Source organism: Emydura macquarii, unplaced genomic scaffold (assembly GCF_026122565.2).
Source record: "Emydura macquarii macquarii isolate MOO-44397 ecotype Brisbane River unplaced genomic scaffold, CSIRO-AGI_Emac_v2 contig_2199, whole genome shotgun sequence".
Classification (NCBI taxonomy): domain Eukaryota; kingdom Metazoa; phylum Chordata; order Testudines; family Chelidae; genus Emydura; species Emydura macquarii.
Window position 1 is genome coordinate 2,700,177 of NW_027132336.1, and position 27,119 is coordinate 2,727,295.

At 39.9% G+C, this 27,119-nt stretch overlaps 1 protein-coding gene across 5 annotated transcripts in view; it reads right to left on the reverse strand.

Annotated features, from left to right (window-relative positions):
- The window catches only part of HTT (huntingtin), a 199,443-nt gene extending 175,698 nt beyond the window's left edge, over positions 1–23,745 (reverse strand). For all 5 annotated transcript variants that reach the window (XR_010921863.1, XR_010921864.1, XM_067558891.1 and 2 more), the window contains exons 1-5: positions 23,028–23,745; positions 12,778–12,861; positions 9,693–9,813; positions 7,188–7,247; positions 1,627–1,706 (exon numbers count right to left, since the gene is read on the reverse strand). Coding sequence is in view for 3 of the 5 variants with exons in the window: in XM_067558891.1 (XP_067414992.1) it covers positions 1,627–1,706; positions 7,188–7,247; positions 9,693–9,813; positions 12,778–12,861; positions 23,028–23,128 (446 nt within the window). In the remaining 2 variants the exon portion in view is untranslated. The remainder of the gene's footprint in view (positions 1–1,626; positions 1,707–7,187; positions 7,248–9,692; positions 9,814–12,777; positions 12,862–23,027) is intronic.
- Between the last annotated feature and the right edge of the window lie 3,374 nt (positions 23,746–27,119).

Below are 27,119 nucleotides of genomic sequence, written 5' to 3' on the forward strand. Positions count from 1 at the left end.
GTAACTGTCCTTCCCAAAAAAAAGTGTTGCAATGGGCTGGAGCTGTTATCAAAGTCCAATCCTGTTTGTTTTAAGACAAAACACGACAAATGCACACAAAAAGGGAAAAAGAACCTGGCAGAGATAGAAAATGCTGCTTCTGTCTCTGGTGTGACTTTTACTTGCTTCCTCACTGCTGGAAAAACACAGGCACACCATGCCATTTTATTAGCCACTTCGAGACCTGACAAACTTGTGCCAGCATCAGGCTGTTTAGGCATTGCTTGTGGCTGTCTTTTGGGTCATAGGTTTACAGCAGTGTTGCAAAATACTCTTATTAAACAGAAGGCAAAAGAAGAGGAAGAGAAAGAAGTAAGGTGGGGAAGGACACACAGAGAGTGACAGTCTCAGATCCCTGATGGTGTTTGGGATTTAATCAGAGCCAATGGAGGTAGAGGTGGCTATGGCCATGTAATTTGGTGGATCCTAGGGTCCTAGGAAACAGTGGAGGCGGCAACCAGAATGATAAAGTTTGCTCCTTCCCCTTCTCTCAGCCAGCCAATATCCGGATGTGCCAATTTTCCTGCCAAAGTCTCTTGGTTTAAGGACCCCAAAAGGGAGTGATGCATGAAATAACCCATTAATGTATCCATCCGTCAGACCTAAATTTCCAGCACCAGTTTTTGTACAGTCATTTCCAGAACCACACATTTTTGTATGCCAGATATGATCTCACCAAAATTTTGAATTGTATTAGTAAGAATTTTTGTTTAGACTAAGTCAGTTTTTTTCACTTTTACAATTTTTATAAACAAATTCTATCTAACATGCTGAGTTGGATTTGCTACCTTTTCCAATCAACATCTGTTATTATAGAAATAAGACTATTTCATAGGCTTGCATCCACTTTTCCACAGTTAGGCTCACACATAGGATAGGACTACTAAGCCCCAATTATTACTGCAAGCCCCAATCTTTAATGGACCATTGGATATACAATAATAAATAGTTAATAGAAATAATTGTAGAAAGATGTCTGCAGGATAGGAATGGGAAGCAGTGTAGTCTAGTAGTTTCAGCAACAGACAGGAAGTCAGGAGACTTGGGTCCAGTTTCCAACTCTGCCATGAACGGCTTAGGTAACCTTGGGCACGTAATTATTTAATATCTGTGATTTGGGTTCCTCATCTGAAAATTGGGGATCATCATTTTTGTAAAGTTCTTTGAGATCAGATGCACAATGCTATACAAGTATGAATTATTTTTTGAGACCGTAAATTGTCTAGATTTTTTTCAGTTAATACATCTAATGTGGTGAAACAAGTGGGTTTTTTGGGGGGGAAGGCGCAGTTGGTAAGTTGCAAAATTATATTCTCCAGTAAAAATACAGCTAAATTGATACCGCTGAATTAAGTACAACAGGTGGGATTTTCAAAGGAACATAAGGGAATTAGGCATTCAACTCCCACTGAAACCCAGCCAATAGCTTTATTAAATGAACACCTCAGTTTGGATTATGAGGCAGCAGTGCCACCAGTGACACTGTATTTACTTCTTCAGTTTTATGTTTGTGTATGGTAGATAAGTAACACTTCTGCATATCAAAAAGGTGAGTCACCAAAAGGATTTTAAGCAGCACAAACTTACCTGCACTTCTGAGGTCGAACCAGATGGGCAAGCTCAGCAAACCTCCAAACTGCAGCTCGCAGGCTTCGAGAAGCACCATTCTAGATGGATTGAATGCATCATTTGTTACATAAGCAGTCACAAACATCCTGTAAAACTAGACAGAGTTGATTTTGACTGTATATGAATTTTAACTAAAAAGAGATGAAATTCCCTAACATCTCATTCTTGTAAATCCTCCTATGGCTTCCAGCCATGAAGTGAAATTAAAAAACAAACAGCCTAAAATCTCTCCTAGCTGAAAGTGAACAAAAATGTTCTAAAAGCTCAATTTTTTCATCTTTTCCTAGAGTTTTACCAAGTGGCCATGAATAAAGCAGATAGATATGTGCAAGTGACAAGTGACATCAGTGATAAGAAAGCATGCAGCCACAAGTAACAACAGACTCTTTTTGCTCCTTGTTACTCCTCCTGCATCCAACTGGACAACGGAAGAATGATTAAATGCTCTAAAAGTCAAGAGTCATAATTCAGGCTTCATTCCACAGTCCAAGATGGCAGGGCCATTTCAGTTTCAGGACTTAGGCTTGCAAGGTACACGCTGCTAGAGGGAAATATTTTTGCTTTTAAAAGAAAAGCCAACTACAAGTATGGTCCTCATCCATAAGAGAATTGATTCAAAATAATAATCTCATGGGTAAAGACAAATAGAAGACATTTTAAAGCCATCTGAATACTGTGGAGGGGAAAAAACTACCTAGGAATGTTAAATTAATTATATGACACACTACAATCAGAGCTCTTTGCAAAGACAGAAGTACAATTTAACATAAGTGGACAAGACTGAAAGTACAAGATATATAATCTTAGGTTCCTGGAAATGCCAGAAAAATTCCAGACAAAGTTACCTGTATTACTTAGTAAATGGCTTGTATTATATGTATCTTGAGATATGTGGATGTTTCATACTCTTTTTCAGCAAGTTATTAAAACAAAGTGCTTTCAAGAACATCAGTTGCATGTGAATCCCATAATGTTAGAAAATAAACAGAAAATAAACAGACTGAATTGAGGGGTTCTTGAATGCAATTTCTCATGCGTGAATTCTTCCTGCATATATACAAGCTGCCTATTATAGTGATATCTAAGGATCAAGATCAGACTTGACCTTGCAAAGAATTGTAGTAAAAACTTCACCTGAAAGCCAAACTATGTACCCCCCTTGGAATTTGGGATATTGTCCTGAGCTATTGTCCTGGCTATTTATAGAATGGAAGATATGGTGCTCTGCCTATGCTTTTTTTTTTTAAACCGAGGCAGACAGCCCCCCATTAAACAAGATTTCTTGTGACAGTGTAAGGGGAACAGATTGGTTTAAATCGGTTCCATTTTTTGGAATTGGAAGTTGAATCCTTTGCCAAAGATCATTTGGAGACTAAAACCAATATAAGAAACGGTAACTTACTCTAACTGTGCTTCTTCAAGATGTGATGCAGAGGCATATTCCACTCAAGTGTGTGCACGCTCAGCACACCAGAGCCAGATAATTTTGGCTAGCACTACCCAAAGAGGGGCAGCGCTTACACCCTGTGGCCATAGCCCCTCCCCTGGCTATATAAGGTGGTGCCAACCAACCCCCTTCAGTTCTTTCACATTGAACACCCAGAGACTATACTCCAATACAGGGGGAATGGAGGGTGGATTGTGAAATAGCTGCCTGCATCATATTTCAAAGAACCACAGTTACAGTAAGTAACCATTTCTTCGAGTAGATACAGCCATGTATTTCACTTAGCTGACTCAAACAATAGCCAACCAACCTAGGAGGCAGAACTCAGGAATCTATTAAACAAGGATTGCAGGACTGCCCTACCAAAGCTTTGCATCCACCTTGTAAGATGTGATAATGGCATAATGGTTCATAAATGCATGTATGGCCTACCATGTAGCAGCCCTGCAAATGTACAATATTGAGACATCACTGAGGAATGTTATTAACATTCTCATGCTCCTCTAGAATGAGCTTGCACCCACTGAGGAGGCATAGCCAAAGCTATTTCATATGCAGTCTTGATATAGGACATTATACATTTAGAGATAGTTTGTGATAAGACCACTTGCCCCTTCATACGAACTGCATATGACACAAATAGGCAAGGCAAAATATGAAACGATTTAATCCTGTCCAAATAGAAAGCTAGATATCACATGACATCTAACATATGAAAAAGCTGCTCTTCTGGAGATGAATACAGCTTAGAAAAGACCACAAGTAAATACCTCCTGGTTCAAATGAAACTGAGAAACCACTTTAGGTGAAAATTTTGGGTGTGGGTCGTGAAGTCACTTTGCCCTTAGAGAACTCTGTATAAGGAGTCACACGCTTCTTGAGGATGTTATCACTACCAGAAATGCAATTCTCTAGCACAAAAGCAGAAAAAGAAGATGCCAGGGCTCAAACGGAGCCTGATGTCTACTGGTTAGCAATCTGCAGCTACAAGGAAAAGGTGATGTAAATCTTCCTGCCCATCAGGTCTATTCAGAGTCCTTATCATTGGGGCAGAGGATTTAAATCCTCCCGGCCTGGCCCTATCATTCACTGCAGTTATGACCAGGAATTTAGGGTCAGATGGAAGTAAAAACCCTCAAATCTCTGCACTGGAACCAAGTAGCATTTCTCCATGCACTTTACAGCAGGCGGTACAAAAGCCATCATGCTCCAGAGAATGTTTGCAGGCTCAAGGAGCACATCATTAATAGGCAGAGCAACTCTCCCAGGGGCGGACAGCTGCAGGAAATCCAATAACTTCAGGTGTTCTACAGGAACTCCACTTGAATACCAGGGACACAGTCACATATTGCAAAAGGTTCTAGCATGCCTTGAAATCTCCAGTACCAAGGGAGAGGACGAACCAGACACCACAGAATCATTCATGGATGAAGATAAAGCAGTTAACTGTGTCAGAGTCAGATCCTGTCCCAGGACTAACAGATCTGGATGGGATAACTCTGGAGGCTCTGAGAGGAGAAGGCTCACCAATGCCTGTGCCTGGGGTGGATCGATGGTTGCTACCACAGACTTGGCCAATGATCTTGCCTTCAAACAAGATAAGAGTGAGACCTCTGCAAAGGAGGAGTGTCCCACAGATTCCACAAAGGTCACTAGTATGGACAGAGGTGGCCAATAAGAATCGTGCCATAGGCCCCTATCCTGACTGTGAGACAAGCACCAAACTGGTACCCAAAGCACTCCATGAACAGCTCCCGATGTGGGTCACGTGATGGAGAGTGAGAGGAGGAAGATCTGACCCAGATGCCGAGGGATCCCGGGCTTCAGAGGATAAAGGTGGAGCCAGCCCCAACTCCAGTCCAACTCATCTGTAGCCTAGATCGAAGAGGGAGCTGACACCAATAGTCATTTCTAGTGCTGGAAGCAGTACTGATGTCAAAAGTCAACAGCAGTACCAAGGTAACTGATGATACCAAACAGGCGGGAGGTGAGTGCTGTTATGGTAACATCGGTGGTGCTGGCCGTAGGGGTGCCGAAGAAACTCCTGCTGTTGAGAAAGTCTCTTGTGCTGAGCCCCACTTCCACCAACTGCAAAGAGGGAAACATCAGGGTGCCAAACCCACAGGCTCAGCAGCCCACTCAGCCAATGGGGCCTATAAAAGACACAGCCATGGCGAAGTCCTGGACCAAAGGAGCAGTCAGGACAGAAAGGCAGAGGAAGTCCATTGCCTCCTGATATACCGCTGGCGCAGAAACAGTCAGTGCCAGTATCACCTTCATCACTACCAGACTCAACTGACATCCTGGTGCCAAAACCAGAGTCAACAGTACGGTGTGTCTGACCTCCCTGTGCAGTACTGGGGAGTGGATGATGTGGCCTGCTCCCTCCCACGCACCAGCATTCACACGGTGCCGATCTGCACTTCTAGAGGAGGGAGATGAGTCCCCACGGGACTAGAGCAGCCTTCATCAGTCATATGCAACTTTTTCCTCACCACAACTGACAGGAAACAACTCCTCCATCTCTTCAGAGAGGTGATAGCTCCAGAGTGCAAACCAAGGGTGACCTTCAATCTGACAAAGGCCTTGATGCTGAAGAAGGCTGCAGGTGCTGCTACAGACGAAGATCCCGCACCAACTGAGTCCAATTGGTGAACAATTTGCAAATCAAATTCCACTCCTTGACATAAGCTTCTCCTAAGCACAGCAAGCACTGCATGTGAGTATTGCTCCCCTACACAATGGACAACGTTTAAACCCTGCTGAGGGCATCATCAGAGAAGTACTTAAACGAAAGTTAACACCAATCTAACACACACACTATACTAAGAGTACTAATTAATTATATACAAATTTTTAAAAAGCCACTAAAACAGGGAGATTGTGAGGTGAAAAGCACACAGAGCTCTGACTCCAGCAATGGACAGTAAGAAGGAACTGAAGGGGGTCAGGTCAGGGCGGCGCCACCTCATATAGCCAAAGGTGGGAGCTATAGCCCCAAGGCATGAGCACCGCCCCTTTATGGGTACTGCTAGTCAAATTCTCCAGCTCCGGTGCGCTGAGCGCGCATGCACTTAAGTGGAACACATGGCTGCATCTACTTCAAGAGGAGGTAGGAATATTTCAAACTTCAGTTTAACACATTTTTGCCTCATCTTTTTATGTTAATAATCTAACCATGTAGACTAGATTAATATTCACAAATCATTAATAGAACAGGCTACCAGAGAGTGGAACAGTTTGCATCAACATTTCAATACATATAAAATCTCCTCAGACTGTGAGCTTCTCCCAGCCGTGTAAAAGGAATGTCTTAAATTATTTTTTTAAACTAATTAAGTTAATAAGGTTTATTTTTTATTCATAATTCTGATCAAGATGCAAAAGCACCTACATGTAACATGGCAAATAAGAGACTTATATGGGGTTCCACAGGGTGTCTTAGTCTTCAGCAGAGAAGAACTGCTGAAGTCTTGAACAGAACTTCTATCTTGCCTGAATGCTATTCCAATGAGTTATACTTCCCCAGCCTCTCATAGGAAATATAATAAAAGCATTAATGATGCATTAGAAAAGATTAATGATAATATTGGTCACACTATAAATTCTGTGTGTGTGTGTGTCTTTACAGGTGCAGTAAGCAGTCACCCAATGATACAGTGTTCTGCATTTAACATTTGTTTAATTTCTTCTTCATTTTTACAGACACCTGCTACAGAAGCTACCACAGATTAAATAACTAGCTTGCATATATAATAAAACTATGACCTTGGTGGGAAGAAAGATGTTTAGTATCTTCGCCATGCTATATGGAGGTGCACATTTCCTTGTTAACAGCTACTCAGGCAGAGTTCTATGTTTAATATCCACACATCCACACACAAAATATATACATTAAAAAGAAACCAGTAAATATAGCTCTTGCAGTAGGTCAACTGTCAATTTAGTCAGAGAACTTTACATTTTTAAAAAATATTCACTTCACCTCAATGTTATGCATTGATTTAACAGAACACTTAAAACTTTTAAATATCAGACATGTCCAAAAAGATAAAAGGAAAACTACGCTCACCTTTTTAATCTCTTTATAGAGTTCTAACTGTAATCTAGGAAGGTTGGAATCCATCAAAGCCTATAACAAAATGCACAGATAGTTTATTGTACCATAGCAGAATATGTTTTTCAACAAACAATGTTACATTTGTACTGGAATAGTTTCTGAAAGTACTAGGCAATCCGATCAGATGCTCTTTTATTTGGAGGATGGAGGAAGGCAAGTGTCAGATGCTGCAAGACCCTCCTCTTTGAGAAAGGGTTTTACCACAGCCAAAATTATGAGGGAAGGAAGGAAAAAGAAGGGCAAAAAAAAATTTTTTTTTTTTTTTTGGAGATAAAATAAGAGTTTCCCATACAAAAGGAAGGGAAAAGAGCAGAACACGCCATCAAGTCTATTAGTTCCCTTGTCATGAAAATCTAATTTATCTGGGAAGTGTTTAGATATAGAAGTGATGGATGTTTGTTAGCGGAGAAAAACATCTGAAGGAAAAGCCAACAGCCCTATCCTACAAAGTGTTGAGTGACTTCAACTTTCATCAACTTAGATGGAAAATCTATAGTATTTGGCAGTTTACAAGATCAAATCCAAGGCTAGTTATCTGGAGCAGGCTCATTTTGCAAGATATAAAACAAATTAAAACTTAATTTTTGAAGGCATTGCCATAGAAGATTACACATTACAAGGCACCAATTCTAAATTTGTTCTAAATGTGTTGAAATTTATTAATTTCAAAATCATAATTCATTTATAAACTCATAACAAGGGTAATGATAAATAACATTTTCTAAGTTTACCATCTTTAGTTTATTACAACAAGAAAGAAATTCCAATTAATTGCTTTTAAGGTTCCAGAGTGAGCTGTACTTTGACCCTCCACTCAGTCTCTCCATTGGCATTCTTTCCAAGTTACAGGCCCACATCTCCACCTCTCTCATGGCATCCCATGATTCACCCCCGTCTTTGACAGGGTCATCAAATTTACAGTACCTGTTTGCCAACTGTATCCTTAGCAGGGTTAGCTAGAGTATGGCCCCTACTTAGACTTTCCTCTAGGAGTCCAGACAAGTACAAGAATGCAGTCACAGAAAAGCATGTTCAAAACAAAGTAATATTTATTTAGCCATAGAACACAACAGAGGTAAAGGTTAACACAACAAAAGCCTAAACATATAGCTTTAGCTAAGCTTAGTATTTCCCTCAAGTAATTGGGTAGATCCAGCTTGGCCTTGGGGACCAAGCTACAGCCTTCTCCTCTGGAGACTCTCGGTGTTGGAGGCCCAATACAATTTGAGTTGCTTGACCACTGTCCTACAGGGCTAGCATAGCTTCAGTTGCTTGCTTGGCTATTCTGACCTCTGTAGCATGACATCTTCCAGTTGGCAGAGATGAATAAGACTACTGAGTAACCCTATAGATGTGTCAGTTTCTGCATACCATGGCACATAAAATACAGATACTGTATGCTTGCAGCTGCATATAGATAATGGTGATGGGAACAAGTTATCCTTGAATGTCTGGGGGTACACTATTTCATTACCAAGGGGCACACTTTTACACTGCCCCTCCTATTAACAGATGTTTTGACAACCCCAATTATCATGGTGAGAATAGAATGTAGTTAAGGATGAAAACCCAATGTGGGTAATTAGCATATATGACAATGAGTAGAGAAATAATTAGGTGAAGGCTGTTTATGGAAAGGTATAAGAAGTCACAATTTAGACAAAGGGGTGTACTCCATCAACACCTGACTCCACGGGAGGTGATGCTGGTCGGACCAGAGGATCCACTGACTCCCTGAGGGGGCCCCTGAAGAAAGCCGTTCCTGTATACAGCCTTCTGAGTAACTGTTTAGCTCTCTAGACTTAGTATGATATATTGTAGTTAATTTTAGGCTTTGTATTTAACTAGTATATTTATAGAAAACCTTGCACATTAAACCTTATTGATCTGCAAATCGGGCATACCATGTCTCACTGGTATCCACACTGATCACAAAGTGTCTAGTATCAACACTCTGTTGCCTCAGAAGTTCTGCTTTTCACCGCTTTCACAGAATCACAGACATGTAGGACTAGAAGGAACTTTGAGAAATCAAAGTCCAGTCCCCTACGCTGAGGCAGGACCAAGTATACCAAGACCATTCCTGACAGGTGTTTGTCGAACCTGTTCTTAGATCGTCCAATGATGGGGAATCCAAAACAGCCCTTGGAAGCCTATTTTAGAGCTTAACTACCCTTATCATTAGAAACCTTTTGGCCTGAAAGAATAAAAGTAAAGAAACAGTGACAACAGTATATTAGAAAGTCTCTTAACATGCTGTGACATTTTTCTTTTGTTCTTAAGAAATGTGTTGAGTTCAGTGGATAAACAAGGTTAGCAAGCGTGCTTGAGCTCTCAAGTGCGTTAAGAGAAATTGTCAAGAATCAGGGAAATGGATGATTAAATTAATAATAACTTCATATAGAACTTTTATTAAAGGACATATAATGTATGTATCTTATCATATTTAATTCTTACTTTTATAACTTTATTGAGACATTCATCAGCAACCATCCTGACATCAGACTCTGCATCATCACTGCAGAGAAGAAAGAGTTCCATAGCAATACCCAGCAGTTTCTGAAATTCTGGAGAATTCCTAAATTAAAAAAATAAATAGTTAACATGTTAAAAAGTGCACTATGGAAAGTGCAATGAAAGTTATTGTTTGTGAAGATAGAAAGGCCTCAAGACTAGAGGCCATATTTATAGTTTTAACTTTTCCTATTGATATAGTTTGGAAATAAAAAAAGTTTTACTACAAATGTTGTCCTTTTGCAATTAAATTGAATCTCTCATGCCCAATATTCAGAATGTAAAGGAAGTCAATACATCATCATACTTGTTTACTTAGTGTTGGAGTTGCCACCCATCCTCTTTTCACTGCAGGATGACGCTGCACCTTGCAAACAATATGCTAAAGCAATACAACATTCCAATGCTCAGAAGACAGAGCCCTTGCACCAGAGCCACCCACCATATCAGAAGCACCTGTTAACTGCTGTTACTAAGTCAGTAAAAACGACAAAAGCACAGCACTTGGTGTAGGTCCCAAAAACCAGCATTTTGAAGTGTCTAGATTGCAAAGGTATTTAGAATCCAGAGAGCGTTCCTCCACTAGACTCTAATCTCTTGAAAGCAGCCTTGCAAAATACAACACAGATGATTATCTGGCGCAAGTAAAACATTTTTTTCCGATTCCTCGTGGTAAGAGGAAGCTAACAGATGTAGCCCAGGCACAGAAGTTTTCATAATAATTTTGTAAGTCAAACTTGGATTTGAACTTCTCTGGAAAACTTAAGAACATGCATATATTTTATTCTTTTCTAGAACTCTAAGATTTAATTAGATATTTTCACAGAATCCTTCTGAATCTATAAAAATGGTTTCTTCACATTAATGTTCAATGAATAATTCCCCAAAACCCCATAAAACAACAATGAAGAAGCTTACATTCAAAATACAAGCAGTGTATAAGTCACAAAAAATGTGAGAGAAAGGACAACCCATTGATTAGGGCATTTGCCTGGGACATGGCAGACCTGATTCTTTTCTTTGCTCTGCCACAGACTGCCTAGGTAACTTGGGGTAAGTCACTCAAGCCTCAGTTCCCCCTTTGTAAAATGGGGAGAACAGAAATGTTCTCAGAAACATCCTCACACAAATGTTGTAGGAATAACCACATTAAAACAAAAGATTGTGAGCTGCTCAAATATTATGGTAAAAAGTTGTAGATGTGTCTCATGTAGACAAAAATATTTCCTTTGGGATTTGTCAATTGTTCAGCAATGACTACGATTATTTTACCAATAGTGGCAACAGCATTAGCTGACAAGCAGATATTCATCAATCCCCCGTCTTTCTGAGGGAAGATAACGTATCAAATTAATAGTCAGAAGGGCAAAGAAACAAGAGTTGGTAATTCAAAGAAAAACCTATACAGCATTTAAAGCTCAGAGCAGACTAAACTCTGCCTTCTCTACTAAATAATTATTAAATGAACATTAACTTGTAGTAAACAATTTTAGCCCAATTTTGTAAGCAACAGAAATACAGGGGAAAAATTACACAGAAGTTTTTATGTATTTGCCAAATTCATATTTAAAATGTAATCCTTTAAGTTGAAAACTATACTTTTGATCAATATTCCATATTTTTACAAGATAATGTTTCAAAAATAAAACTTATTTCAACCTAACTTACTGTATAATATATACGGGTCCCATCAAATAGTTTAGGACCAAAACTTAAAGTTGCTAAAATAATTAATATGAACAAAAATATTTACATGAAACTTTTTTTAAAGTCACTAAAAAGATTTTCATGGATGTTAATACCATATCATCTATGAGCTCTAGCTATGGACCAGGATCCTACTGTGCTAGGTTTACTTTGCCCATAGTTTTGTCAACAACAACTACAAACTAAGGCCCAAATCCTGCCACTGGAACCACATGCCGGATCTGGCCCAAAGTATAGTTTCCCTCTGAGCGTCGGTAATACAAAGAGTGAACGGTGAACAAGTATATATTTGGGCCAAGATTTTTCAGAGCAACTACTAATTTTGGATGCCCAATGTGAGACAATTTGAAATGGACCTGACTGAGATGGTCATAAGCACCCAAACTCTGAAAATCGGGCCCCTTTAACAGGTCTTGTATTGGATACGTTTAAATCATTAGCCATTTTTTAAAATCTTTGCTTTGGTTTTTTTATTTTTAAAGTAGGTTTTGAAATAAGCATTAGTACTAGTAAGACAAGTTATTATGAGCAAGATTTGAACAATTCACTTGCCAGTGGCAAGCGGGAATCTTTCCATGACAGGTGTGGGCACCTAAGCCAATTTCTGCAAAGCTTAAGCTTTCATCTTAAAAAGTGAAATCACTAAATAGGAAACAAAAGTAAACTGAAGCACTGTTGTCTTTTAAGGCTGCAAACAGACAGTTTCAGTGCTCCCACTACTTACTTACTTCTGCCAAGCAACAGCAGAATCAAAAAGACAAGTCCCTACTCAATTCCAGTACTAATATATTATTAATAATACTTACATTGTGGAAGAGCCTTGAGGCCCCAATCAGGGGGTCACTATGGTAGGACCCTAAAGAAAGGGTATTCTCCAAACAGTTTACAATCTAAGTAAATATTGCTATACACAACTGGATATGAACCAATGAAATTGTCAAGAACCATGTCACTTTCACACTCTTCCTTGAGAATGCTATGAAATGCAGCTGAGACAGACAAATTTATTGGGAGAATGAGACAAAGGATGGAAGTTCAAGGAGGGATATAATAAGGGGAAATTGTTGCTCTTACAATGGCCATGAAGGTGAGAAAAGAGATACAAGATGGCAAGTGTCATAACAATCTTTGGATAATGGGTTTGGTCCTCCAGAGAGTCTATGTCTAGTAAATTTTTCAAGCCCTTATCTTGAGAGTCCTGTTTAAAAAAGTATATTCAACATTTAAAATTAAAGATTGATTAAAATGAGAAAGTCATAAAATACTCCAGAGTAACTTTACATACATTAAAAAAATGATTTCAAAAAGAAAGTTTTATTACCTTAGAGACTGAGCAACTATGTTTTCACATATTGTCAGGCAGTGATTCACTCGATCTTTCTTGGTAGTTGAAAGTTCTTTCTTTCTAAAAATTTAAAAAAAAAAAAAAAAAAAAAAAAGAGAACGTACTTTGAATAAATCCAAACATTTCAAATCAATCACTGTTAATTTGTGTGGTATGACAACAATAATATTGCATTCCTTACTGTAAATCACATCTGACAGATACACAAACAGCTATTTTATTTGCCAACATTACCGTATTCATTTATAACAGCCCCAAAGACTGATTCCCCTTCCTCTCTCTCCTTGCCACTTTATCCTCAATTTATCTCTGCTTTAAAACATAGCACTCTTACAGACATGCCTCACAGCTAGCATCAACTATAGCAAAGGAAGCAGATCAGAACTCCCACTGAAGCCCATAAGTGGTATTAAAATCAACCATACTGCACCTGAAGAAAGTAGAAATCATCCTACCACATCAGAACTTCGGGAAGATAAGAAGATGAGGCACAATACTGCTTTAATTACTTTTTTCTATTGTGATAGTACCTAAAAAGCCCAAGCAGTATCAGGACCTCAGTGCTGAGTGCGGCACATACACATTTTAAGAGATAATTTAAGCCTTTGGTCATGAACCTAGAGGGAATGGGGTTCAAGAAGCAAAGCGGACAGTAACAGAACCCCATGGTTACACAGATTAGCTATAGGGACAATTAGATGGCATGTTAAGGTATTTTTATGGATTTTCTTTTAAAGTTACAAGATATAAATAGATGCATTTCAGTAGCCCCCAACTGGCCAGATATCTAGATGTTTGCACACTATTACTTCCCTGAGACCTCAACTCCAGAAATGGCATGAGATGGAACTCCTGCAAAATGGAGAATAATCCATGCCCTAATGGGCCTGAGCATGTTGCCTCTAAAAAAAGATTTCCTCGGACTTTTTTCTTTTCTCATAGCAGGAGCTACATCTTATGAGATTGTCTCCCATGTGTAATCACCTACAGTAATTGTTTACATGAGAAAGTTACATTATGATAGTTTTTATTCATTTTCAGCTGCCTTGTAATTCTGTTTAGCAGCTAAAACATTGATATCCAGCATCATGTGACCTGCCAGCTCTCTAGGCTAGTGAGCCATAGACCACAGTTTGAGGACTGCTAACATTTCCAGGACAGGTGGAGCCAGAAGTTAAAATAGCTGACTATTCTGACCTGGCCTCTGCCGAAACTGCCAATTGGGCAGTCATTTTGTCAGACATGAATTAGATAAGACCAAACAATTCATTTTCACTTACAGCCTGTAAGATTTTAATTCATACTTCAAAGGTGAAAAGATAAGTGTCCTAACAACCACACATCTTTAATGCAAACTGAAGTACTCCATTTCATTCTGCATGTATTGAGAATGTATATAATTGCAGCATAGCCAACGGTTGGCAGCAACACCACACTGCCAAAAACTGAGAAGAGCAGTGTCAAGTGTTCCAGACACCAGAGAACAGACAAGACACCAGGAATGTGGGTTAACTAGTTCACAACTTTTAGTAACATCTGTCAACTATCAGCAATAATTTATTCAGTGCAGGCCATCCTTCTTTTGTAATCCTTACCACCTGATGCAGAGCTAGCATCAACTCCCCATGCCATTAACCTGGGCTCAACCCCATTGCTGGGACCCCTTCACCCTGCCCTTCTACAAAGATTAGAGGGCTGGGGAAGAGAGGATTGTCTCCTCAGCATACTAGTCATTAGAACCCCCAATCACATTCCTCCCCCCCATTTCTGGCCCCCCCCCCCTTTTTTTTTTTTTTTTTTAAAGGAAATTCCTTCTAATCTCATTTCTAGTTAATCATTCAATATGGGCTGGTTCCTTGATAACCTGCACTGGGCACCTACTAAGCTGTGACAAAATAAATTTTACAATATAATTTATCTACCAGGGCCTGAGATAAAGACAAAAAAATACTGCCAAAACCAATCTGATAGTGAGGGAAAAATTCCTTCCCAGCTACAACAGACTACTAGTATGATGCCCACAGCAAGGTCCTACTTGCGGGAGGAGGGAAGCTTGCCAGCACAGAATGGGAATCCCAAGTAGGCAGACAGATTTATAAAGTCCCTGTGCAGAGGCAGGGGCTCCCTCTAAGTGTCCTCCCAAGATCACTGCAAGTTATTTACATGGTCTTTCCCCCCAGTTCGTAGCAGATATGGGGTTCTCTGAGTAAAACAGACACAAGAATGGTCCTCTCTCATGAGAGAGAGAGGAACCTGAGTGAAAGCAAAGGAAAAAATGGCCTCTGTCTGAGGCAGTCTTTCTGGATTCAGCTCCTTGAACTTGCTCCAAGAGGGTTTATTGTCCCTTTGTGGGGTCAACCTCCAGCCCCTTCTCTTGGGGCATACTGCTTTGCTGATGGTCCATGAAGCTTTGGAAGCAGTGAGGCCTGCAATTGTCTCCTTCTCGGCTGACCTGTCTCTATTGTCAGCAAAGAGGTGTAGCAACCCTCCTGTTCACTGTCTATGCCTGTAGAAAGTTTTCCCTTTTTAAGCTTCCCTAACTCCTCCAGGTAGAACAAGCCTTGCAGGTGTGCCTTGTTAGTGCTGAACAGGCCCAGAAGAGCTAGTCTCCTCTCCACCAGAGTGAGGGTATGTCCCCTTCACAGTTCCCTTGGTGCACAGGAGCCAATAAGATTATGCTATCCCTTTCAATCCAACCAATCAATCACAGAGCCACTTCCTCAAGCCCACAAGGACAAGGGAGGAGAAGGATGAGATGCTTAGAGGACAAAGGTTTGGTTTTTTCCCCCCCTTGCCGGCCCACACAAAGCCTCTGATGGAACATCAAGTTATTCCAATTTTTTAGAGCAAGTCTAACACTATAGCAAACGTATGTCTTGATGATATCTAATTGAAATGGGTCACCTAAACCATCCCATCCCCCTTTTATCTCAGCATATTTAATTATTCCTAATCCATTCCCAACAGGGGTAAAGCATTGCTTAAACTGTAAAAATTAAAATTAAAATAATCACTTCAAAATTTGTTGCATAGCCTAACCCTTCAAGATGTAATAAAGGAATAATCAGGGATTTTTTTTTAAAGGGGGTTTAATCAACACTTTCAATTATCAGCAAAGACAACTATGAAATGATCAGTATTCTCCCTTGTTCGCAACAAGTTTTAGTAAAACTATAAAACTGCAAAATTTGCAAAGTGTAGTATATGTGAAGTTTCATGTGTGCAAGGTTGTTCATGTACCTTTTAAGCTTTCATTTTACATAATGCAAACTCCGACAGCTAGTGGACTGCGGGTAAGTTTACAATAATTTTTGAACCAAAAAATCATCCTTTATGCATTTTGTCAAACAGCATATACAACTAAACAGTATATTACACAGGTGTGGGCAGGCAGACTCTACAAATGCTATTTTTTGCATTTCTTTTCATTACCGTAGGGAATATATCTTAACACCTGGTGGGGCTATTTTATTCCTTTAGGCCTTTTAACCACTAATATCACTAAATGCACCTGCTAGAGTTCACATGTTGTGCAATGGCATGCCCACTTTAGGGATTTAAGAGTATTCAGAATAACGTGAATATTCAAAAACCAGTTTTGTGAAATGGGATCTTGTTCCCCAGATTTAGCTAGCGACATGACTACATTCTAGAAAACTGAATATAAAACTGAAGTTACCAGCCAGTTGCCACCAAGACTAGCAACTTAGCAGATATCAGCAAGTATGAAGGAAAAGAGCAAAAAAACAGCTATCAACACTGATTGGTAATAGGGCAGAAGCATAAGCATTTAAATATTGCCAAGAGCTTCAACCTTCTGCTCCCCTTTCTGCCTCTTGAGGTTCTTCCCCAAGCTCTTTATTCCCCAAAATATTTGCTGGATGATCCAATCTCAAGAAAGCTGGTCAGTTCTCTCTAGCTCCTAGATAATTAGGGTCACAGTCCGCAGACCTTGAGTACAGACCATGTCTACAGAGCTGGCAACCCAAGGATGCCTCAAGATCTTAGAACAAAAGAGTGTGCTGTACTGCAGACATTAGGTGATGGATGTGTCATGACAAGATACGGCAATGAACTGTTTTCTCCCAAATATGCTGGATATAGAAAGGATGGAAGTAAAACCAATTTCTTGGTCTCCTTATATCTCTACTCTTGTATTTGCTGATGTGAAATGTTAAGTTCATTTCATTTTGTATTGTACAACTCAAACATGTATTCTCTATATATATATATATATATCACTTTTGTCCTTGCTATCATTATTCCATTTTCCTATTACAATTCACTGTACTATATGTATCCATGATCCTGATTCAAAACTTACTAGGACAGCAAAAATACTGAATCAATAGATTTCAGTTCCTTACACATACACAATGTGTTTCAACTGTAAGCCAGGTATCAGTACTAATACCAGTAAGTACTTACCTATTCACCTTCACCATCTTGAATTGGTTTCAGATTATTTGTATTCTAGTAGGGCCTTCTGAAGGCCCTATTTGGGGCTTCACTATAACAACATCTGTTCTCATTACCCAAGCCAGTTTTATCCACTCAGTAAGTGTAATAAAAGGAGTGTGCTACTTAACAATGCATTTATACAAAAGGCTAATCTGTGTCAGAAGCCAGCCTAAAGACTGAGTCAAATGTTATCTCACTTCAAACCTCCTAGTACCACCACATTTCTAGTTCTGTAATTAAAAGGATATATGACATTCGTTGGCCATTACACCATTGTGACACCACGTTACACTCAGTATTATCAAATTATGTTTAAACAACCCCCTATTTTGTTCCATGGTACAATTTCTAAGTATTTTTCACCTAGCTGTAGTCAAGCTTTTGTATCTTCCTACAGCCTCTGAAAGGTGGATGTTACCATTTTGTACGTTATGCAGCCAATGTTGGACAGTATTAAGTTTGCAAGATACTTGAAAGTTTCAGGGTTTTAAAAAAGATCATATATTACTCTTTACAAAGTCACAAAACAAGTTGTGTATACACAAAATGGGAAAAGAATCTTAAGCAAGATATCTTTAACCCTTTCACTGTTATGGAAAGAGTTGTTACCATGTGACTAACATTTGGAAGCCCTAGATATATATTATACTGGCCTGCTCAAAACGCTAGGTATTGTAACAAGAGTGTCATAGCTAAATACCACCAGTGTTTTAAATTCTCTCTCACATCTTCATTAAACATTTGGCAGATGCATAACTGGGTACTCCCATTCAAATTAATATTCTATTTCAAAATAGGAAAAAAATGGCTCTCATGATAAACATGGTGTAAATTATCACTGTAATGAATAGGTTTGCTTTTTTCTGCAAATGAAAGGCATAGAATTAGTCAAGTGAGATACCAAGTAGTTTAAATATAGCTCATATAGCAGATATCACCTTCCTCTTCCTTTATGTTTCCCAGAAACAAAAACAAATCAATTAACCTTATTTTCACTTTTGAAAACAGCAGCTCAGGAGTTTGCTGTTAAATGGAGATTTTTCCACCACCTTAGATTCAATGTGCATATAATACTTGTATTTTCTAATTACTACTATTTATATTACACTAGCATTTAAAGGCCCCAACCAAGACTGAGACCCCATTGTTCTAGGCACTGTACAAAAACATAGAGACAAAAGAGCTTACAATCTAAAGAGACAAGACGGACAAGGAGTGCAGTGGAAACAAAGTCCCACAAAAAGTTAGCTATAGAGTCAAAATTAGAAACCTGAGTTCCTGACTCTCACAGTCCAGTGTTCCTAACTAGTAGGCGACACTGACTTGATAGTTTTCTGTACCTGCTTTATAAGCGATATGCACTGATCATACATTACACAACTATATTTTGAGCAAATAAGAAAAAGTTCAGGCAAACTAATATTGGTTGATTAAGTATTTGGAAAGCAAGTCTAGATAGAAAGCCTCAGCAAAACAGATAAAATATACTTCATTTTGTACATCTATGTAAGTATATTTTTGCAGTGCAATATGACAATCAAAATGAGAAAGCACAGACTACAAACAAGAAAAACACTATAAAATTGTAATCCAAAAGCCAGATTCATCTTACTTCCTCATCCAATCATATATGATGTTGGTAGATTTTCATATAAATCACAAACAAGGCTAAAAGATAAAACACACACAAAGAACAAGCTCTCATTTTCAGAATACTAATTTGTCTTTTTGCATTAAGGTATAATTGCCTCATCACTAAGATGTACAGAAATAAATCACAATACAACACTTAAAACCCCCATTGAAAAAGAGAAGCTATATTAAATGTAATAAGCTATACTGATGCAATGGTTATGTTGAGATTTTAGATATTCAGGTCAGGAAATTCAAAGTTAGGTTTTCTGTGACAGCCCTAATGACACCCCTTTGTGAGGGTGGGGCAGAGCAGGGAAGTTATTTGCATATGGTGTTAATATTAATCCCCAATAGGTGAAAGTACAAAAGTTTGACATTATGTTAAATACCTATTTGAGAAATGCAAAAAAGAGACAAGTTGCATGTAATTATCACTATTTTAAAGGAACACCAACTTCAAAACATCTGAAAATGTTTAGCCTACTGATTTAAAAGCAACACTTAAGACTGCTAGAACTAGACAATTAGAAAGACAATATTTTGCTTTATTTACTTTATGCATTTAACAACAATTAGTTTGTCCCCATATGACTTCCCTTTTTATTTTTGCATATCTTTCACGCAGCAGAAAAGAGGAACACATTTTGAAGAGAAGTTGTGAATGGAGAATGACAAAAACTGGTAGAAGCAGATAGTACCTAAAAACTATTTTTACCTTGATTAGATTTTAAAGTTGACAGCAGGTCTCTAAACCAATCTGTAACAATTAGTTCCTCCAGTGACACTCAGCTACCTATTTCTTGTCAGTTAGTGACATCCAGTTTCCCACAAACATAGGCTGAAATAGTTAATCCATTGTTTTCACATTTCTCAAAAATCTTCCCTTTTGGGATGAAGTTCCTCACATTTCTCTCAACCCAAGGTTTGAGGATTTTTGAGGAAAGAGTAAATAAAGAGGATTAATAATAAAATCTTATTTTGAAAGCACCTTTCATCCTTAAGAATCCTAAAACATCTTACACATTTACATAAATCATTTCAAGTCTCCCTCCAACAAATATACACACTTAAATGCAACCATGGGGAATTAAAAAAGCAGCAGTTTAAGAGCAAATAACACTGCATAATAGTTTAAGACAGAAAATAATGAAAAATGTCATTACTCATTCTGTGTAGTTTGGTTATCAAGTTGAAGTTTGGCCAAAAGGATTATGAGTAACTCTTGGAAAAGTGTCATGGGATCTTTAATGACTACTGTCAAAATCTCCATTTCGGATCACTATTAAGACAGCATGTTAAAATTCTCAAAATCACTTATGTGATTTACAATCTAAGCCCCATTAAAGTCAACTGGTTCTTAAATCAAACTCCTAAGCCATTTAGGTACTTTTGAAAACTCAAAGGGAAAATTGTGCGAGATTCTAGTAACTGAATAGGATAAAAAGGAAGGGCTTGAAAAACAGACATTTGTAATGGCAACTAGATTTTTTTTTTTTTTTTAAGAATGAAAAAATAGTTTAGAATGCTATTTATTTTGTTGATAGGTTTTTCTATGATGTTATCTCCACTGTGAATTCTCCTCAATGAACTTATCTTAGAGCACCTGGCAGATAAAGAAGTACTATTCCCATTTTACAAATGGAAAGAGACAGGAATAGGAGATGATTTGTGTAGAGTTACACAAGACACCTTCTAAGCCCAAGTGTTCCAGGATCTTCACCACAAAACCATTCTTCCTCCACCACACATGCCCAATTCCCTCTGCCACTTTGTAGTTTTACCACATTTTCCTATTTGTAAGTGATTTGCTCTTCCCTGTTGTGTAAAAGAAACAATTGAGGAAATTAACCAGCTGTAGAGCGGAGGCAATGGAAGAAACCATACACAAGTTCTGTCAAATGCAAAGTAAACACACTGAACAAGAGATATTTTTTCTCTGTAGTTTCTAAATTATTGTATTCTTAGGTCAAGCTCAAAATATTACAAGTATAAGTATGATTTAATTCATAAAAGCATTTAAAACAAACAAAGACTATCACCACATCCTACATGGCCTTAATGTGCTTTAGTTTTGCAACTGCATTTGTTTTGGTGCCCCCAGAAACTATCTAACCAATTACTATGCATACCATAAAACCTATTTTTAAAAACACAGCAGAGTCAATAAGGTTAGATCAGAAGCCTGAATTTTCAATGTTCTTATTTTACAAATGTAAATTCAAACCCTTACCATCATATTTTAATATCCGCGTGTGGGCATTTGTAGTCACTACTTTAACAGGTCTTTTGTAAAAAAGCTACCATTAGAAGAAGCTATCTTATTAGTCGTCTCTGTGGAGAAACTTAACTAGATATGTTAAAGTTTTCTGGACAGTGTTATTCAATGGTAAAAGCAACTCTCAATCTACTCTCTAGATAGCAAGAAGCACCGTGCACAAGAGATACACAAATTCTGGGATCAGGCAAATGCCCCATGAGAAGGCAGCTAGGGACAAGATGCCTCAGGGCAGGGGGATGGGCTAGCTTCTTCAGACTCTTCCCTGGAAAATGGGCTGGCATCATTTACTACAACTCTCTCCAAATAAGAGAGATGATAGTTTACCTGGTGTCCCACATCAGGGTGTAGGCTAGGACTGCAGACTTCCTCCTAGCAGTTCAGGGACTTTTGGCAAGTCAGAAATCAGAGAAACAAGGTGGATGAGGTAATACTGTTTTCTAGACAGAACATAAATTGGTTCAATAAAAGATATTATCTCACCCCCTTTGTCTCTCTAATATTCTGGGACCAACACAGCTACAACACCACTGCACACAAGTCAGAAATCACTTAACCCACAGCTCTTCTGTTCTCCCTAATGCTCTGAGAATCAGGAAGAACAAAACGTTGTGCATTTAGATAATTGAGATTTTAATCTGGGCCTTCTCCACCTGCTGCAAAACCATCACAGGAGATAATGACAATGATGGGCTGCTACAGCACTGTGGCACTGAACAGCTCCTTGTCCTCATCCTCCACCACAGCATTATAGTTAGAGCCCAGAATAGTCATGATGAAGACTCTTATAGTAACCACATCCAAGAGACAGGTGATCTGATCAAAGAGAAATAAGTTCCTGAGGGAGAACCACCCCTGAAATTTTTCCTGCATATTTCTCAAATGCATTTGATAATATTTAAGGAAAACAAAAAATGCAAGCTGTTTTAAAGTTATTCATTCCTCTATACCAGTCCTTCCTAGCTCTCAGCATCACAAATCCTTACTAAACAAGATTAAGGACAGTGAAGCTCATCATCATCAACTCAGGGTCCCAAAACAAGTAGCTCTTTAATAGAGATTCATCTTTAAATATCACACAAAGCAGTTTTAGAAACTGAGAATATATTGTAAGTTTGTGTCCAAGAGATAGCTGACTACTATAGATGGGTCATAGCTTAAGTTTCACTATATATATATCATAAGTACTATAATAATGTGTCTGCTCTTTAACTGTACTGCTGTTTCAACAAAAAAAAGCAATTACATACAAAAGTTTGTTTCTCATCGTTTTTCTTTTTTTCTTTTTCTTTTTTTTTTTTTTTGGGGGGGGGGGAGGGGAAAGCTTCCCGTATTTTATAGATGGATACGCAGACAGTTATCAGACCAGACACTTTATTAACAGATCTTCTTCCAGTGAGAAAGGTCTGGCTGAGAGCAGAACACCGGCCTTGCTTTGCTGGCACACACGTGGATTACCATCATCCTAGCAGGGTGTGCGAGAGACTCTCTGGCTGTCACGAGGGTTCGCAGGCAGCAGCGGCGGCCCGGAGACGAAACCGCATCACTCCGGGGAGCGATCCTCGCTCACTGCGGAGCAGGTTAACGCTTTTCCTTCTCGTGAGAAAGGACCTTGCGAAGGAAGGGCCTTTAAGTGAAACCCAGTGCCCTGGAAACCGCCTTCAAGCAGCCGTTAGCTCAAGACAGCAGCAGGGGCCCATCCACCCCACCCGTGGCAGGGCCCCCACGGGCGTCCCTTCCCACGGCAGCCTCTCGAGGCCAGCAGGTTCTCAGAAGCTCTCAGTCCCCTTCCTCCCCCCCCCCCCCCAGTTTTCGCTGCAGACCCAGCCTCGCCGCCCCTCAGCCGGACACTCACGCTCTCTGGAGCGGCTCCTCGGGGATGGCAGGCGGTCCCTGCTGGTGCTGAAAGGAGCGGAGGGACTCGAAGGCCTTCATCAGCTTCTCCATGGTGGCCATGTCCGCTCAGCCCGCACCGAGCACGGTAGGGGGCCAGTCGACCGCCGCGCCCGGGGAGCGGACTACCCCCTGCCCTCTTCTCCTCACAGCGCCTGAGCCGCTCGCTCGGACCCGGACCCGGAGCCGCCTCCCCGTTTACAGCGCCCAGCAGCCGAGAGCCTCTCCCCTCTCCGCGCACAGGTTGCCCGCTCCCGGGGCCCAAGAGACTCCCCGCTTGCAGCGCCGGAGCCGCCGCGACACAGTCCCAGCCGCCGTCGGGGTCCCCGGGCCGCCGTTCGCTACTGCAATGAATGGAGGAGACGCTGCAGGGGGCCACGACGATCACGCCGAGACCGCCTCACCGCCATCTTGGAAACCTCCCATCATCCCGCTCGCTACGGCTCCCCGGCCCCGCCCGGCCGAGAGCTAAGTTCCCCACGCAGCCAGGCAACTGACCCGGCGTACCCGCGGGAGGGGGGTAGAAAACTAAAGAGAGGCAACGACATCCACCAATCAGGAAGGAGGAACAGGGCACGGGCTCCGCCCCCTTCCCGATTTCCCAATCACCACTAGCGGGGGTGGAGGCCTGGGGGCAGTATCACCGTTCGGACAAGCACAAGCTTGGTTGAGGAAACACAAATTCGTCCGCGCTCCCTTCGCCCCTCCCCCTCGCCTCTGCCCCGCCCGTCACCCCTTTCCCAGCTGCACCCTCTAGTGCAGGAGGCTGTAGGGTCCTAGTGCCCCTCGTGTTCCTGTCAAGCTTGGGCCCCTCTGTCGGTGTCGGGATGTGGATTTAATTCTCTCAGGCTCTCGCACCTCACGGCCTGCACCGTCCTACGCCCAGCAGGCTCCAGCGGAGCCTCTGGAGTACAGAGCAGATGTGCTCACGTAGAGCAGGCCCCTGAGGAACCTTCGCCACAGAGTTTGCCAAGGGGCAGCAGGCCTTAGCTCTCTGAGGACAAGGCACAGAAAAGACATGTCTGCCTCCAACCCTTGTACCACTGGTGCTACAGGGGCTTCAGCCCCAAGATCTTGGCTGCTCTGGGGTGCTCAGAAATGTAAGGGGAATTAACAACCTAGGCATGAAGTGAATGCACATTAAACCCACACATGCCCACTCCCATTCAGAACTGAAGTGGAATTTGTTCACATTAGTCTAAGACACCCTCAGAAGGGTGTAAGGTAAAGCCAACTAAGGTCTGGTGTACCTCTAAAACTTAAGTTGACCGAACCATTTTGGTCAGGGCTGTAAACAATTTTGTGTCCTGAGCTCTGATTAGATCAACTTAACCCCCAGCATAGGCACCTCTAGTTCACTCAGCCCATTTAGCTAAATTGGGAGCATATGCATACACACAAGGCTTAAGGTACATACACATTGGGGATATGTCTACACTGCAGCTGTATGGCCCAGCAGCAACTACTTGGCTGGAGCACTATAGTGTAGACATTTGCTACAGCACTGGAAGAGGTTTTTCTGGCACTGTGGTAAATCCACCCACAGAGAAGGGGGTAGTTAGGGTGATGGAATAACTCTTCCATTGAGTTAAAGGTATCAATAGCAGAGCTTAAAACAACTTAACTAATCTCTAAGGGGTCTGAATTTTTCACACTCCTGAGAAAAATAGCCTAAATTTTTAAGAACAGACCAGGACATGGAGGTAAGGGATAGCAGCATAAGTGGAGCTCTGTGCTTTACCTACCACCTTAAAGAAAAATGCCAGTGAAGTAAAATTCTAATGGATCTCTCCCATCTACACTCCTAAAAAGCCTCACTTTTTTCAGATCCAGTTTTCAGCAATCCTTTCATCCACTTCCAGCTTGAAAGCAGGGACTGGATACACTCTACTCATGTGGACCAAACAAGCTAAACTGAGAGATTGCCACACAGAAGGGAGCAGCTGCTCCTTTAGGACTGCACCAACTAAATGAAAGCATCCCAGTCCTTTGTCTCCTTTTCTTAAGGATTCAGGAGGTAGCTGGAGGAGAGGACCAAGCTGTATGTAACACTTACAGAAACAGAGCATTGAGAAAGGGAGGATTGTGAGCTCTTTTACAGCAGATGCAACCATCATTTGAGCTCAAAAATCACTTCTGAAAAGCAGTTTTTTATTTTGGAATTAAGAGAAACTGGTATTAAAAAATCAATTGTGAGACTATACTCTGAACTCTACAAGATCAAAAGATATTTTCTGTATAATTTGCACACTACAAATTACACTTGCCAAACACTACTGTGCTATCAGTACTCAATATAGTTTTACAGAACAAATATAAGTTTCCAGCAAGTGCACTTAATATAAATTTGCTTCCCAAGTACTATTCCCTCTTGATTTTTATTCTGTTGAAATGGAAAAACCAATTAGGTTTCTCCACTTTTCCACTGTAATACCACATACGCTATAGTACAAAGTCATTGACATAGGCTAAAAGGAAACATTTTTTAAAAGAACTCATGCTAAAAGATTGAAAAGAACCAGTGACGCATGGCCAAACAGAATATTTTCATCTGAAGGTCATTTGGTTTTCCAACCACTTGTTTTGAGAGAGATGTAGGTTAGAGTTAAGCTAGGTTTATATTAAGCCTGTGTTTTACTACTGTATTTAATGCCAACAAGACATTTTGCATTCATATAGATCTATTTATCTATGATCATTCATCCTTGTACATATTCAGCCTCACAGAATTAAAATTCTGCCTATATCCTTAGCCTTTCTGAACCTAAAACTTATTCCAAGTATTCATGATTTACATCAAGGCACTACTCCTCTTCTTATAATTTTCCATGTCAAGGGTACCTTTGTTTTTCTATGCAAAATTCAGGAATATTAAATTTACAACCTACTGTTGCGAATCAGGGTTTTTTAAGTCAGTACTTCTGTCAATACACATCTAAATTGGGGAGGTGGGAGTGAAATCAATGCATGAATCTTCCATACAGTTACAACTGCAGGCTTTAATATAACTGGATGCTTGAGCACATTTAACTGAAATCCACTGATAATGCAAATTTAAGTAGGTAGAAAAAGTAAGGAAAAATTGATCAATGTAATAAAGATCTGCAACAAAACGTATGCTTTTTGGAAAACTAGCAAGGGAATAGAAGTAAATAATTTAATGTGGAAGTAAATGCAAAGTAAATCCTTTATTCTGTCTGTCCTGTTAACATTGTGTTCCTTTACTTTTATTTAGCACTTACTGTCCCAGCTGCTAAAGTTCACCCAGAGGAATGCTAAATGGCTTATATAAGCTCCACCTGCTAAGAAAAGACACTTTGAAATAGATTTTCACTCTATACAAGTTAAGCTTTGTCATCATCTCTGAGAAAGATGCTTAACACAAGACTGAAGATTCTCCAGGGTCTTTCTAGAACTATATCTGAAATTAGGGATAAAGTTTTCTTATTTAGTCCAGTCCATTCTTGACTTATATAACTACTCTTAACTACAAAGCCAGATTTTCAGAAGTGCAGATAGTTTTAGAAAGGAATTTGTGTTCGTTTACTGCAGTTGATACACTGTATATGCATGTGACCAGTTAGACTTTTTACTGCCATTTGTACATTCAGTTACTATAACTACATCCTAAACAAAGGTTAAACATTGAAAGAGGAAATTTATAAGAATGACATTAGAAGAAATTAAAATAGCAAAAAAATTGTTAAGTCAAAATAAGGAAAGAAATAGCAGAGGAAATGCAGAAATCAAATGAGAAAAACAAGGGGGAGGGGCAGATATTTAGGTCAAGAAACCATGAAGTGGGAATTATGCATAGGGTGAACATTTCCTGTACTGCTATTTTCCCTTTACTCTCCCCTTCTTTACATAAAAATTTTCCTAAATCTTGCTTTAATCTACTCTGTACAGAATGACTTTTAAATTGGACCAGAGCCCTGTTGAAGCCAATGGGGTAAAAGGACCTCTTGCTAAGCTGATTACAAATGTGAGGTTCTAGAATGTAAACTTGGAGGAAGATTGGTTTTTAATACATTCTGATAACTCATAAACTTTA